The 16,486-nt window shown below is 34.2% G+C and overlaps 2 protein-coding genes across 2 annotated transcripts; both read left to right on the top strand.

Moving 5' to 3' along the window:
* Window positions 1-1,926: 1,926 nt before the first annotated feature.
* LOC124228417 (olfactory receptor 6C1-like) lies at window positions 1,927-2,880 on the top strand. The gene has a single exon (XM_046642911.1). The coding sequence runs from the start codon at window positions 1,927-1,929 to the stop codon at window positions 2,878-2,880; it is 954 nt and encodes a 317-aa protein (XP_046498867.1).
* A 10,662-nt stretch (window positions 2,881-13,542) lies between these two features.
* LOC124250603 (olfactory receptor 6C3-like) lies at window positions 13,543-14,481 on the top strand. Its single transcript, XM_046682640.1, has one exon. The coding sequence runs from the start codon at window positions 13,543-13,545 to the stop codon at window positions 14,479-14,481; it is 939 nt and encodes a 312-aa protein (XP_046538596.1).
* Window positions 14,482-16,486: the final 2,005 nt, after the last annotated feature.

Here is a 16,486-nt window from a genome sequence, read left to right as displayed (position 1 = left end):
TAACAGGTGATTCAACAACAAACTCAATATTAATTAATTAGACAAGTGTTTAAACCCACTATGGCTATATGAGACACTGGACTATGTTGCAACAGCTTTGAAGGTAAGACTCTACTACCTTTCATCGATACCAGAGCAGTGGAGGAGTTCACAGGAGATTTCAGAACAGGATGTGTGGTGGGCTGGGAAGAACGAGTATAAGATTCTTACGGAACTCACACAATGAGTATTAAACCTAGTGTTGTGGGAATAAGGAAAGAGGTGAATTTGTGTGTCATAGAAATCTGCTACTCACAATGCCAGTTACATAATCTATTTTATTTAATGTAAGCTTCACAATCATTCTCATAGAGGTTACTATTTCTAATGAAGGGCAGAGAAATGAATTGCCCATTGGTAGTAATGTTGACATGTTGCAAATACCGAACATGCCTCAAATGTGCTGGTTAAATCCTAGCTGAAGATAAAAGTGAATTGTGTGTGTAGATGGGTTAGGGGGTGGTAACGGGGTGAAGAAGGCAGATACACCATGGTGGGAGAGGTCACCAGGTATGCAAAGTGGAGAAGCAAAGCTAAGATACACTTGCCTAGAATGCCTGACAGGTACTGTACAACCAGGTGATTCGACCTTATTTTGTTGTTGTCGTTATTGTTCCCATGTGGTTCTCCTGGTGCTAAATTTATTCATTATTATTTATCTTAGACACAGATTTTTATACAGGGCACCATCTTAATCCCAAGGTTTTCTGCTTGGCGGTTAGGGAACATTTTCTCCATTAAACAAAGCCTTATAAGATTTTTATTAAATCCTAAGCATCTTTCTAAATGTTTCACATATATTAACTCAATTAATGCTCACAATAACCTTATGAGACAGGCTTGTATACAGAGGCATAAACTGTGTATTTATAGATGAAGCACAGAGGGACTAAATGATTTGCAGGCCTAGTTAGTGGCTTGGACTCAAACACAGACATCTTCCCTCTTCCTAATGGAAACATCTAGGGTAATACCATTTAAGTTTTATTTTATAAAGAGAAAAATTAAAACTTACTATTTTAAAAGCACATACAAATAAAGAAATTTAACTATTAAATTGAACTATGTCTTGGACAGCCCTTATCTAACTCTTTAACTGAGGGAAATTCTTCAATATAATAATAATAATAGTAACAGTAATCATTTTAAATAGAAAGGAAATAAGCTGCATAGGAATAAAAGTCATCAAAATGAAACATAAGTAGGCTGAAATGTCATAAAATATTGCCAGAGATTCAGATGAAATCAATGTCAGTTTAAGCACTTCCGGCTTAATTTATTTTCCACTTCTTCCTCCCCTCTATCTCTACATCTGAAGTTGCTCATGGCAATGACTTTAGTGTTTCTGCCTTCCAAGAAAGTAGTACTGGGAGTCGGAAAAGCTGAGGGTTAGCAGAAATTGACAGATGGCTGAGGACAAAATAGTCACTTAAAAAAATAATAAACTGTCTTTCTTATTTTTGAGGATTCTTGATGTAATTAAACTTTTTAACTTACACATACTGAAACAGCTGTATAGGGATTGGAGCGATAGCACAAAGGTGGTTCTCATTGAGAAGGAACCTCGTGGTCACATCTCTGAAAGTTCACAGGTGGTATTTGGAGTCAGAAAAGTCTGGGAACAAATCCTTGTCCAACTAATGCAATCTTTGTGATACTGACTTTTATTAAGTCGGCCTCAACGAAAGAGTTTTCACCCAGAAAAGAGAGGAAATTAATGGATCACTGTTATTATCAATTTGCTTTCAATCTCCCCTGAAGGTGAAATGCCATACTATTTGAGTCAAATTCCAGCTCCACACTTGGATACATGTTAAGCCACTCTTCAAGTTTGTTCTTTGTGCTTTCTCACAAAGGTCTGGCAGGAGGAAAACTAATAACTGAAGAATGAGAAACCAGACAGAAATAACAGGGTTCATCCTCCTGGGACTGTCAGATGACCCAAAGCTCCAGGTGGTGATCCTTGTCTTTCTGCTCATCTCCTACATGCTCAGCATCACTGGGAACCTGACCATCATCACCCTCACCCTGCTGGATTCCCACCTCCAGACCCCCATGTATTTCTTCCTCAGAAATTTCTCTTTATTAGAAGTTTCATTCACGACTGTCAGTATACCCAAGTTCCTGAGCACCATTATTTCAGGAGATAAAGCCATTTCTTTTAATGATTGCATGGCTCAGTTATTTTTTCTCATTCTGTTGGGAGTCACTGAATTTTACCTTCTGGCTGTCATGTTCTACGACCGTTATATTGCCATCTGCAAACCTCTGCATTACATGATCATCATGAATCGGAGAGTCTGTATATTCCTTGTCTTTGCTTCCTGGCTGGCTTCATTCTTATTCATGTTCCCTGCACTCATGTTGTTCTTAAACCTTGATTACTGTAGGTCTAATATTATTGAACATTTTACCTGTGATTATTTTCCCCTGCTGCAACTTTCTTGTTCAGACACCAAATTCCTGGAGATAATGGGGTTTTCCTATGCTGTGTTCATTCTACTGTTCACTTTGGCATTAATAATTCTATCTTACATATATATTATCAGAACCATTTCAAGAATTCCTTCTACTAGTCAGAGGACAAAGGCCTTTTCCACCTGTTCATCTCACATGATTGTCATCTCTATCTCTTTCGGCTGCTGCATTTTTGTGTATATTAAACTGTCTGCAAATGACAGAGTGTCTTTGAGTAAGGGAGTTGCTGTGCTAAACATCTCAGTAGCCCCCATGCTGAACCCCTTTATTTACAGCCTAAGGAATCAGCAAGTCAAGCGAGCCTTCACGGACATGGCGAGGAAGATTGCATTTTTCTCAAGCAAACGAACTGATACAGTGTAATGCATTAGAGACGCATTGCAGGGCAATTTAAAAAATAGAACATGAAATTTCAGTAGCTTCTTCTAATCACAACAGCCTCCCTGTTAGACTAGTTCATTCTCTTTCTTTTTTTCTAGTAGTTTACAAGCACATTCGTTTAATATATTTCTCACTCAATTTAAATAACTTTTCTTATGTCTCTCTGACTCCCATACTTCTGAACACTGTGTTAGTTGCAAGATATTAAACAATAGTTGTTTTAAAAAGTAAAATTGTATTTTGAGTTTTGTTTTGGAAGAGAAAATGATTGGCAAGAATGGAGGAAACAATGTATAAATATTGATGTGATATTTTACTTAGTCAACATAGAAAATATAGTTTTGTGATATTAATTTATGTTTGACAGAAATTCCTTTCATCATCTTGCAGTTTCTCTAAAAAAGATGAATGCTAAAAAATGTGAATGCTTTCATTTAGAAACCAAGAAATATTACTTGTTCACTTTAATGGGGTAAGTCAATATAATTTATCTAATGATAAAAAGCATAGATCTTTAACATATATACTTTTGTAGATATGGTACTAAATAGTCTCCATATTTCCAAATCCCATAATGACTCCATAGATATAGGTAGGTTGATACATATACACATACAAACTGCAGAAAATAGCGAATAAATATCCATTTTAGATATGTAGAATGAGTTCACTTTCTTTAATTCCATAGAAGGTAAGCTCTGCTTTCTGACTAAGCTGAAATATACATATATAAATTTATATGTATATGTATATGTATAATTTACATACATATATATATACATACACACATATGCATATAGCTCTTTCTCAAGGTTTGGACTTGTTTGACACAGGGCTTGTATCCAAATTCTTTTATACCTAAAGAAATAATTTAAGCTTTCTAGAAAATAAAAGCTTCATAATAAAGTAGAGTTTCCCATCTTATACAAAAATAAGATTTCATCTGTTAAAACATTCTTCCACTCTTTCTATTTAACACATTAGTAAGTGCCTAAAGTATTTTGAGATGATGTGTGTGCATCTGTGTGTGTGTGTGCATGAGTGCAAAGTTCAAATAAGAATTATGGATACTAAAAGGTATTCTAAATTATATAAACCACCTTTTAGTAATAGAAAATATGCTATAATCTTAATGAGTGGTACAACATTCCTGGTGATCCTCATGTGATATATTCAATTGAGAGAGCCAGCACAGAATTTGTTGAGAGAGAACAAAAAGTAATAGAAAATTGAAGGAGATTCACAATGTTAGAGGAAAGTTATGGTTTCTCAGTTTCAATTCAAACCATCTGAAGTACAATCTGTATGTTAAATAAAACAAATATAGTTGACAAACTTGAGGTTTCTATAACTTCTAGGAGTGAATTTTGCTATTGGTAAATCAGGTATGCATAACTTACTATAGGGATGGAAATAAATCTGTAACACATATAGCATAATTAGCTGTCAATAAATTGTAGCAATTATTATTAGTATTATTCTCTATATCTAACTGTTACAGTTGCGAGTAGGTACAGATTACATTTTTTTAAGGGTAAGAACAGTTAACACAGGATCAACCCATATGAAATTCGAAGGGCATAAGACAGTGTTGTTAACTGTAGGCACAATGCTGTATAGAAGATCCCTAGAACTTATTCATCTTGTAAAACTGAAACTTTATGTCCATTGATTAGCAACTTTCCCATTTTCCCCTTCTCCACCCCCTGCAACCACATTCCACATATGACAGGATTTCCTTTCTTTTTCAGGCTGAATAGTATTCCATTGTATGTTATTTCCCATATTTTCTGTATCCATTTACCCTGCCATGGACATTTAAGTTGTTATCATATCCTGACAATTGTGAATACTGCTGCAATGAACACAGGAATGCTAACATCTCATAGAGACACTGATTTCAATTATTTTAAATATATACCCATGAACTAGCTTGCTAGATAACATAGTAGTTCTATTTTTAATTTTTGAAGAACATCCATACTGTTTTCCACAGCAGTTGCACAATTCTGCAATCACTCCAACAACGGACAAGGATTGTAATTTCTCCTCATCCTCACCAACACTTGTTATCTTCTCGTTCCTTGATAATAGCCATCCTGATAGGTGTGAGGTGATATACCACTGTGGTTTTGATTTGCATTTCTCTGAAAATTAGTGACACTGAGCGTCTATCAAATGCCTATTGGCCATTTATCTCCTTGTATTTGTATGTCTTCTTTGGAAAAATGTCCTGCTCAAGTCTTCAGATCATTATTAATTAGGCTACTAGAATTTGTTTCTTTCAGCTTTTTGCTGTTGATTTATAGGCGTTCCTTATATATGTTGGACATTTACCCCTTATTGATACAGATATTGTAGATTTGTGATATATTTTGAAATCTGGAAGCCAATTTTGACCTTTTTTTCTCAATATTGATTTGACTATTCACAGTCTTTTGTGGTTCCACATGATTTTAGAATTATTTTTTTCTATTTCTGAAAAAAAACAGACCATTGATATTTTCACAGGGATTGCATTGAATTTGTAGATCGCATTGGGGAGCATGGACACATTTACAGTATTTAGTTTTCCAATCCACGAACACTGGATGTCTTTCCATTGGTTTGTGTCTTCTTTAATTCCTTTTGTCAGAGCATTCTATTCTTCAGGGTACAAGTTTTTTACATCCTTAGTTAAGTTTTTCCTAAGTATTTTATTCTTTGGGGTGGTATTATAATTGAAAGGTTTTACTTAATTTCCTTTTCAGATAGTTCACTAATAGTGTATAGAAACACGATAGGTATTTTTAATGTTGATTTTGTATCCTGCAAATTTACTGAATTCATTTACTAGTTCAAACAGCTTTCTTATGGAGTTTTAGTGTTTTCTATATATAAGATCATTTTATTTGTAAATAGGGATGCAATTTACTTATTTACTTATTTGTATTTAATTTGCCTAATTATCCTGGCTGGGACTTTCAGCACCATGTTGAATACCTAGCTTTTACATAGCACACCATCTTAATCTGAAAGTATTTAATTTACTGTTTAGGAAACATATTTTTCACAGAGCAAATCATTATATGACTTTCGTTGTGTGCTTGGCATTTTTCTAAATGCTTCACATACACTAACTTATTTAAAGCTCATACAACTCTACAAGATAGACAGATATTCAAAGGAAGAAAATGTATTTATGGATGAGGAAACTGAGGCACAGAGAAGTTAAGTGATTTTCAGACATAGTAAGTGGCCTAGATTCAAACCTAGAAATCCTCAGTCTTCCTTATAGCAATATCTATGGTAATACCTTTTCATTTTATTAAAAAATAGAAAAATTAAAACCCTAAATTTTTAAACACAAACAAAAAAGTAATAAATACATAAACATATTGCAATCAGCCTTCTTCAATAACACCTATTTGTGCCTTTGACTGAGGGAAATTCTTCTGAAATAAAAATAATAATAGTTATTATTATAAATAGAAAGGGGCATCAGTTGTATTGAAATAAATTCCACAATTATGACACATAGGCTGAATTGTCATGAAACATCGCCAGGGATTCACACGCAATCAACTCGGTTTTAAGTGCTTCCTGTGTATGTTATTTTCTGCCTCCTTCCCTAACATCTGGGTTTCTCATGACAATAGCTTCAGTATATCTCACTTGCAGTGATGTACCACTAAGAGTTGGAAAAGCTGAGTGGTAGATGGCTAAGGATAAACAAGTCACTTATTATTAAAAAATAAGGTATATGTACCATTTTGGAAAAGTCTCACTGTGGTTAAACCTGTACCTAACACAATAGAAAATTTGTATGGGGATTGGAGCAATGACACAAGGTGGTTCTTATTGGTTAGGAACCTTGCGTGTAAGATCTTTGAAAGTTAACATTGTATTTTATTTAGGATTGTAAAGGTTGGCTTATAAATCCCAGTGCTATCACTTCAAGTTGTGTAATCCAAAAAAAATTTTTTAATCTGCTTTAGCCCCAGAGTTTCTACGTGGGAAGGAGAGGAAATTAAAGCATCATTGTAAACGTCAAGTTGTTTTAAATTTCCCCTGAAGGTGGAAAGGGCATATTACTCAGGCCAAATTCCAGCTCTGCACTTGGATGTTCGTCAAGCCACTCTTCAAGTTTGTTCTTTGTGCTTTCTCATACAGATCTGGCAGGAGAAAAACAAATGACAACTGAAGAATGAGAAATCACACAAAAATAACTGAGTTTATTCTCCTGGGACTGTCAAATGATCCAGTTTAGGTAGTGATTTTTGTCTTTCTCCTCATCACCTACAGGCTCAGCATCACTGGGAACTTGACCATTATCACCCTGGCACTGCTGGATTCCCACTCCAGACTCCCACATATTTCTTCCTCAGAAATTTCTCTTTATTAGATGTTTCACTTATGATTGTCAGTACACCCAACTTCCTGGGTACCATTATTTCAGGAGATGAAACCATTTCTTTTAGTGATTGCATGGCTCAATTATTGTTTCTCATTCTCTTGGGAGTCACTGAATTTTGCCTTCTGGCCATGATGTCCTATGAACATTTCATCGCCATCTGCAAACCTCTGCCTTACATGACCATAATGAATAGGAGAGTCTGCACACTCCTTGTCTTTGTCTCTTGGCTGGCTTCATTCTTAATCATATTCCCATCACTCATGCTATTCATACAGCTCGATTACTGTAAGTTCAATATTATAGATCATTTTACTTGTGATTATTTCCCTTTACTACATGAGCAAGGGAGTTGCTGTGCTAAATACTTCAGTAGCCCCCATATTGAACCCCTTTATCTACGACCTAAGGAATCGGCAAGTCAAGCGAGCCTTCATGGACATGGCGAGGAAGACTATTTTTCTCAAGCAAGAGAAAAATAAGAGTGCTGTCATAAATTAGAGGCCTAATGAAGAGCAATTAATGAAAAATAGGGCTGCTCAAAACTCTATTAATATTTGCATATTAGAGTTATTTTTCCTTTCTTATATTTCTATTTCCAGCAGTTTACTAAGAATATTTGAATGTAGATGTATACATAGATATCTCTCTCTGTATACCTATATATAATTAGGCATTTTTTCCTTTTTCATTCAAATTCTCATTCTTCTCATATATATTACGTATATATATGTGTGTGTATATATTTTATTTTTTCCATTCAAATTCCAATCTTCTCTAATGTGCTTTCCTCCTTTGCCTCGTCTTTCCACTCTATAACTATGAAACTGACCTCATTTCCTTGTCTTGACATCTTTTAATTCCAGTGTTCCACAATAATTCATAGAAAATTAAAGACAGACAGAAAGAGAGCAAAAGATTGCAAGAGAGAAGAGTATTTCATGATTTGACCAGGAAACACTCTTTCTAGAAATTCAGGAAACATTAAATCACGTTTAATATTAACTTTAATTTACTATATACACTATAAACATAATTTAACAGTCTTTTTAGAATATTCCAGATATTATCTTCTCCATACTGTAGCTCATTTAGTAACTTTGTGAAAAGCAGGATAACTCAAAGAATAATGTGATTAGATTTTCTTGAGAAATCAAAAATTGTTTTTCATTACTTTATTTAAAATTTCTGTCATATAATTTATCAGTTTAAAAAATTATCAATACATATTTTTAGAACTCTGTAATTTCCACATACATAATTCAAATTCTTCATTAAAGTATAAAGAAATAAATATTACTAGATACCAGTTATGACTATATTTGCCGTGGTTCAGTGATGTAGTTAAATAAATACTTTATGTGAAGCTTCTTCTATTGATTATCAACAGCTAAGACTTTTACAACTTTCTCAACATTGTGGCTATTTTGATAAAATAGCTTACACATACAATACATTTAATTACTTACTTATGTGAGAAGCTATATAGACAGGAATAAAGAAGCCAACAATGGCAGTCTTACTATATATAAAATTGAGAATTTCTTTTTTGTGAAAAAAATCTTTTACGTTCACTCTACTTTATGCATTAGAGTATAGTACTTCATTGGAAGATTTAGTGATTAGAATTTAGTGATCATACAGCTCTGGCCCTGAAATTTTTGTTTTCCATGAAGTCAAAAGCTAATATAAGAATGGAGGATACTAAAAAATATCCTAAATTTTTATTAACCATTTTTCTTGAAAAGAGAAGAAATACTCTAATCATAACCAGTTGAGCCAAATTCTTCATGATATTCATGCATTATACTCAATTGAGAGACTCATCTCTATTATTTGCTGAGTTGTCACAATTAAATAACGAGGAGGACAGCTATCGCTGGAACATCACGCAGTTACTGCTTGCTTCCTTCTAACTGGATCTATAATTTCTAAGCTAAGCTGGAAACATTTGAAAATATTGAAGTTTACACTTGATTGATATTGTTGGTTCCTAATCGCTCAATAAATATATACCGTAAAGATTAGATATTTGTAAATTGGGGAATTAAATTGTAAAGTTATTACAAAAGATATGAGGAAGTTTATGCTGGTATTATTGGATGACTCAGCTTTCTATATAACTCTACACCAGCTCCTTAGTGGTTATTATAAATGTTTGGAATCTGTATGAGCATTTTGATTATCAATATCTGAGGTCAACAAACTTTTTCTGTAAAGGGCAATATATTAACAATTTAGATTCTACAGGCCATAGTCTCTGATGAAACTACTCAACTCTCCCACTCTTGTATGAAAACAGCCATAAACAATGTGTAAACAAATGGGCTTGGCTGTGTTCCAATAAAATTTTTACAAAAATAGATGATGGGCCAAATTTGGCCCGTGAAGCATAATTTGCCCACCTCTGTCGTAGATTTTATTTTTTGATCTTTGATATGTTGCAGCAAAATATTAACTGTAATTGAAGCTCTTCCTCCAGTTGTTAAGGAAGGTGAACTCTGGGAGCCAAACTATGTATGTTTCATTGGCTTAAAACACAGTCGCTCAAAAACCTCAAAATACCTTAGAGGTAATTTGATACATTATTTAAAAAGCATTTGTCATACTAGATTGCAGATAGGAGTGCAATAGAGATGAATCAGTCTAAATTAAAAGTGAGCTATTAGGAGGCCTAGAGAGATGCTAGAGAATTATTAGGGACTAGGAAGAAAACAATAAAAGTAGAAAGTAAGCGAGTGATCCAGGGAGAGAGAGAGTCGGGCAACTCAACATCTGGGAGTCTGAGAAAAGATATTGTGGAGAAGAAACACGTCTCATAGGAGTTTTCAAATGAAATGCAGTGCTTTGTGAGATAGAAACTCACTCCTTTTCCTCTAAGAAAATCAATAAAGACGGAGTGCTCACAACAACATGTAGTGGAGCCAAGATACTTAACTAACTTCTGTCTGCTTCAAACTCTTTAGAATTCTTCAAACTCTGAAGAATAACAATACTCACCTCATAAAGTTTTTTGTTGTCTGTTTGGGAAAATGACATGATTTAAGTGTATAATCAATGCCTTGTAATTAATAAAATCTCAAAAGTGATTACTACATCTATTACTGTTAAAGAGTTTAAGAAACATAATATAAAAAGAACCATTATTTGGATACAAAAATAAAGGCAAAGGGATAGAATTTTCATAAACAGAAATTCACTTTCACTGTTTCTACCAATGGTGGTCGAGTGTTTGAGATCCGACGCTGTTACCATTGTGGCGGAGGTTTGTTTTCTCTTCAGGGATCCACATCACCTGTCTGTTGTCATATTCTGGTGGCTACATTTTGCTGTGATGCTGAAAGTTATGACACCGGTATTTCAAATATCGGCAGGGTTACCCATGGTGGACAGGTTTCAGCGGAGCTTTCAGTCTAGACGGACTAGGGAAAAGGGCCTGGTCACCCACTCTGAAGAAACTGGCCAGGAAAACTCTGTGAATAGCAGAGGGTGAGAGGTTCTCTCTGCTGTCCACAGGGTCGATAGGAGTCAGAATCAACTGGACAGCACTAACAACAACAAATCTCTACATAAATATGTCACATAAATATTTTCAATGCCTATTCTAAAGTATATCAATTATAAATTCAACACATCTCGATGTCTATGTTTTGTCCTGTGTGTTCACTAGCGATTTGTTCCTCCTTTCGTATTTTCTTCTTTCTATACCACTTTCAAATACTCTCATCTTTCAGTACTATAAATAATATGCACTCCTGGCATTAAATGCACACATGTGTTTTGTCCATATTTATAACTGTGAAGAAAATACGGATAATGTGTAAAATGTAAAATTTGTATTACATATATGTGTTTATGAGTATTATATTCTTCCAGTAATAAAATGTACATCTTTCATCACAGAAAACGTGGAAATGAAAAAGTTAAAACATCCAAGGCCAGATTTCCAAATATTTATTTTCTTGGTTCATAAATATTCTCACAATTAGATGCCCCAGATGCACAAATATAAAAAAGGATTTAATGAAAGTAAATGATACTATGAAGGAAAGTCACCAAAAGGCAATAAATGCAACACTTAGCAAATATTGCTATGATATTAGTCATGGGCTGTGGAAAAGGTTTCCCTAAATTCCAAGGGCCAAAGCAGGGATAGAACTCCTCATCTGTCTTTAATATGCTGTCCATTTTGGAAGATAATCAAGTCATCCCAGAAATCCAAAGCAGTATTTTCTACCATTTCATTATGGTTTGGTGAAGAACTCTTCTCTAGGTTGCCAAAATTCAGGGGAGATAAGCATCCTAAGCCTCCTGAGGATAAGATCAGAATTTCTGGGAGAAAAATGTGAACTCCTTTATCCAGCATAGAAGAGTCAAATTCTAAATTAAACTTTCACACACTCAGCATCCTATGATATTTTTATATTCGCCTCATTTACCTCAACAGTTCTGACTTTTTATACTTTCTTATCAATATTTATGAGAAGGCCAGCATCAATGATTCACCCGTATCTTTTAATGATGCCTCTCCTTGGCACTCTGTTTACTTAATAAATTCCCCTGAGTCAACAGGAAAGACACAGATAAAATAAGTCCAGTTGCCTTTGCATGATATACATGGAGAAGAACATTCCTTACTTTCTATTTTTCAAAGCAACATTTGCAGGAAAATATAACAGTCTCTGAAGCCTAAGGAAAATATTACTTAGATTTTATAGATGTATAATCGTAGAATTGCAAAATAGTCATTTAAAACTTTTGCATAAATACAAAGAAAGCATTTTAATAAATGTGTTTAGTATTATATGAAAAGGGGCAAATGGAGGGGTGCTTCATTAGTCCAGCCAGGTGTCACTGAGTTTCTACATGGAGACTGGGTGAGACACAAGAAGCAGGAATCACTTTATAAAACACATTCCAAATATTTTACATCAGGAATGAAGGTTGTTGTGGGTCAAATGTTACTAGTCTAACAAAGAGAACTATAATCCTTGAGCGACATGAAAATGTTAAATCACCACACCTGTTTTGAGAGTACGATAGAAACCAAGTAAATTGCTAACTCAATTTACATGCTCTGAAATGATGTAGATATTTAAGCAAATCAGATGATAAAATTTGACACTAAATCATCAAGAAGAACCAGGAAGTAAGTAAATTTGTTATTCTACAATATAGTATGTATTATTCAATTTTCCTCAAATGTTTAAAAATCTTATTTGTGTATGTTTGTGAATTTACAACTCGTTCAATATTAAAAATTAAATAATTGTTTACTACCAAGACTATTAATAGAGTCCAAAGCAGGAACACAGGAAGAAGTCTTGGATCGATCATTTATTATTTTCTGAATTTAAATAGTATTCTGCTATGGAAATAGGATTATAAAAAAGACATTTCCTATTGGAAAGAATATGTGCTTCCCAGTACGTGTTATTTTGACCATTTACTTGTTCGTTTGCTACAGTAGTATCATAAAAAAATGAATTGTGTATTGTATGAATTAGATTGTTTCTAAGCAATTATTCATTTCAGTAACAGAGGTTACTTTTCTTATCTTTCTGACCTTTTTATCAGAAAAACAAAAAAAATAATGTGGGAGACTGATATCATCAATCAATCTCTTAAGACTAATTTAAGAGAGAATGCCAACAAAACATTCCCATGGATCAACGTGTTTGCTCTAAAGTGAGATGATTACCCTGTTTTCTAGTTGTTTAACTTTGTGAAAGTTTCCTAGACTATGTGGGCCTCAAAATATAAAAAGTGGGGGGAGGCCTCAATAACCTCTACAAGTTTTCAAACTCTGTATTTAGATTATCCATGATCCAGATTGATTATTATAATATTGAGGAAAGGAAAAAGTCATTTACAATATTTTCATATTTTTTATAAAAGGAGCCAAATATTTTAAAGAATAACTAGATGCTTAATTTAAAAAGAAACATTAGAAGAAATAGTTTCTGTTTAAATGTTAGCACAAGGTTTTTTATCCATGGCCTGTGATCATGTATTTTCAAAGAAAAGAGATCAATATTTAACTTCAGATAATCTTCATTACTTGAATGTAAGGTTGAAAAGAAATTGGAGAGAGTTGCTGAAGGGAACATGTGTTTTTGCATTTCATGGATTATTCATTATCATGGATATTTTAAAAATTTTATACTATAATCTCAATCTTGTTTTAACATTTTTAGGTTCTATAGGGGGGACATACATTTTCTGTTATAAAGTGGGGGAAAGGATCAGCAATGAAAAACCACACGATACCCACAGAATTCATTCTTCTAGGGCTGTCAGATGACCCTGAGCTTCAGATTGTGATTTTTCTCTTTTTGCTTATCACATATATGTTAAACGTCACTGGAAATCTGACCATCATCACTCTCACCTTGGTGGACTCCCATCTACAGACCCCTATGTATTTCTTCCTCAGGAACTTCTCTCTATTAGAAATATCCTTTACAACTGTTTGTATTCCCAGATTTCTAATCACAATTATCACCAGAGACAAAACTATTTCATACAATAACTGTACAACTCAGTTGTTTTTCTTCATCTTCATGGGTATAACTGAGTTTTATCTTCTAACTGCCATGTCCTACGATCGCTATGTAGCCATCTGCAAACCCCTGCATTACACAACCATCATGAACAAGAGAGTCTGCATATTGCTTGTTTTTTGTGCTTGGCTGGCAGGATTCTTAAACATCTTCCCACCAGTTATTCTTTTCCTCCAGTTAGATTACTGCAACTCAAACGTCATTGATCACTTTGTTTGTGACTATTTCCCCCTCTTGCAATTATCCTGCTCAGACACATGGCTCCTAGAAGTGGTTGGTTTTTACTCTGCAATAGTGATTCTGCTTTTCACTCTGGCATTAATAATTCTATCCTACATGTTCATCATTAGGACAATTCTGAGACTGCCTTCCACCAGTCAGAGAAAAAAGGCGTTTTCTACCTGCTCCTCTCACATGATTGTCATTTCCATCTCTTATGGGAGCTGCATATTCATGTACGCCAACCCTTCAGCCAAAGAAAAGGCATCATTGGCCAAAGGAGTAGCTATTCTGAATACTTCCATTCCTCCTATGATGAATCCATTCATATACACACTGCGGAACCAGCAAGTGAAGCAAGCCTTTAAGGACACTGTCAAAAAGGTTATGTTTTTCTCTGGTAAATGAAAATACTAACAGCGTTAAAAGAATAAAGATTTTGTCAGTGCTTTCTATTATTCCTATTCTCTCAAAACTCTTTCCTTCACTAAAGTTATATATTTACCCTTTTTTTCCATTTCCATACTAAAATTTCCCCTACATTGAATTCAATAAATTTGATAAAGCTGAGTATTGCTTCAGAATTTTCTGGAAATTCAGATGTTTTATTCAAGTGTATTTGGATGAAGTAAAAAATGCAGGTTCATGATTATAATTTTCATGAACTTAGGAAGTGGTTTATTTTTGAGGAGACGTAGGGCACTTAGTTGAATGGAAACGGCATCAGGAAAGATGTGGATTGCTGAACTTTTCATTTTTACCAGCGAGTAGAAATGAATGTTATTAGGAAATTTTGGTTCTATTTGAATCAAATAACCACAATCACCAGGGGATTGGAAATAAAATATAACTATCTACTCAAATGTTATAAAAGGTTAGAAACTCATATATATTCAAATTCTTTATACTATTAATAATAATAATGATAATAATGGGTAGGAGGAGAAGGAAGAGGAGGAGTGGTAGAAGATGAAATAATTTTTTTTCACCAATTACTATATTCCAGACCATTCTAATTATTTCCTTTGCATTGAGTCCTTCTATCCAGCCAACAACTTTATGAGGTACCTACAATTGTTATTCTTTTTTAGTAACAGGTGTTTATCTTTTTTTTTTCTTTTTGAGGAAGATTAGCCCTGAGCTAACATCTGCTGCCAATCCTCCTCTTTTTACTGAGGAAGAGTGGCCCTGAGCTAACATCCATGCCCATCTTCCTCTACTTTATATGTGGGATGCCTACCACAGCATGGCTTGCCAAGTGGTGCTGTGTCCACACCCGGATCTGAACCAGTGAACTCCCAGAAGCCCAAACAGAATGTGCAAACTTAACTGCTGCGCCACCAGGCTGGGCCCAGGGGTCTTTATCTTTAGGTAGATTAAATACCTCCAAAAATTTAAAAACAGAGAGCAGACAATGCAAAATACGTCAAGTAAGTGCATGAAAATATGATAAACTGGTGAGAATTCAATTTTCTGAAAAACTGAGTTTTAACCTGAGTCTAGAACTGACTTCAGGATTTTGGGGAGTAGAAAAGCGCGTCTATTGATAGTATTATACACACTCTACTTTGTTTTAGATGAGTAATGTGCAATATTTATTTTACAAAATCTCTTAGAAAGTGAGCATTATTATTCCTAATTTGAACAGAATGAACAGAATGAAATCGACGTTGAGAGTTCGATTTCACAGAGATTTAAGGTTTCAGAACTGGGATTAAATCATTCTTCTTTAACTTTAAAATCAGACTAGTAGGGTTACTTTCATTTTTACACTGACTTTCATTTGCAAAAATTTATGAACAGAAGTTCATCTTAAATATTAGAATTGTTAAAGGTCTCTCTAATGTGTAATTAACTCATTCAGGCTTTACATATGACGAGTGTTGGGGACACAGTGATGAAAAAGGATGATTCTTTCCTAATTTATCTTAAAATCTCATGAGGAGAAAAAATAACACATAAGTAAAATTTTAATTTGATGAATGCAGCAATTTGGGTCTAAGAAAACAATAGGCCAGATAATGTTATCATTGATCAGAAAAAAGGTCCGTTTTCCTGCCTTTTCTCCTAACAGAATTATAGCAACTTCACAATAATTGATAAATGTTGGTTAATTTTAATGATAAAGTCCCAACCCTGTCTGCTTTGGCTGTCATCTTAGTTTTAACTTTTATTTTCTTTCTTCATTTTTATCTTGTGTATTAACAAAAAGTCACATTATTTCGTGAGTAAAAATGGGCTACTGGGAATAGCATTATGATGGTTTCTGAAACTCTCTCCCAGAGGGCTCCCTCTGGCCCCAACCTCTACCATGAATCGCAGGTTGATTTTCTACTCATTTGACCCGTGCACCACTATGTACCTATTATTGTCTCACGTGTATACGAAAGATGTTGCATCAGTGACCACACCC

This window comes from Equus quagga, chromosome 1 (genome assembly GCF_021613505.1).
Source record: "Equus quagga isolate Etosha38 chromosome 1, UCLA_HA_Equagga_1.0, whole genome shotgun sequence".
NCBI classification, from domain to species: Eukaryota; Metazoa; Chordata; class Mammalia; order Perissodactyla; family Equidae; genus Equus; species Equus quagga.
Note: the sequence above shows the minus strand (reverse complement) of the source record. Positions and strands in the feature narration are given on the sequence as shown.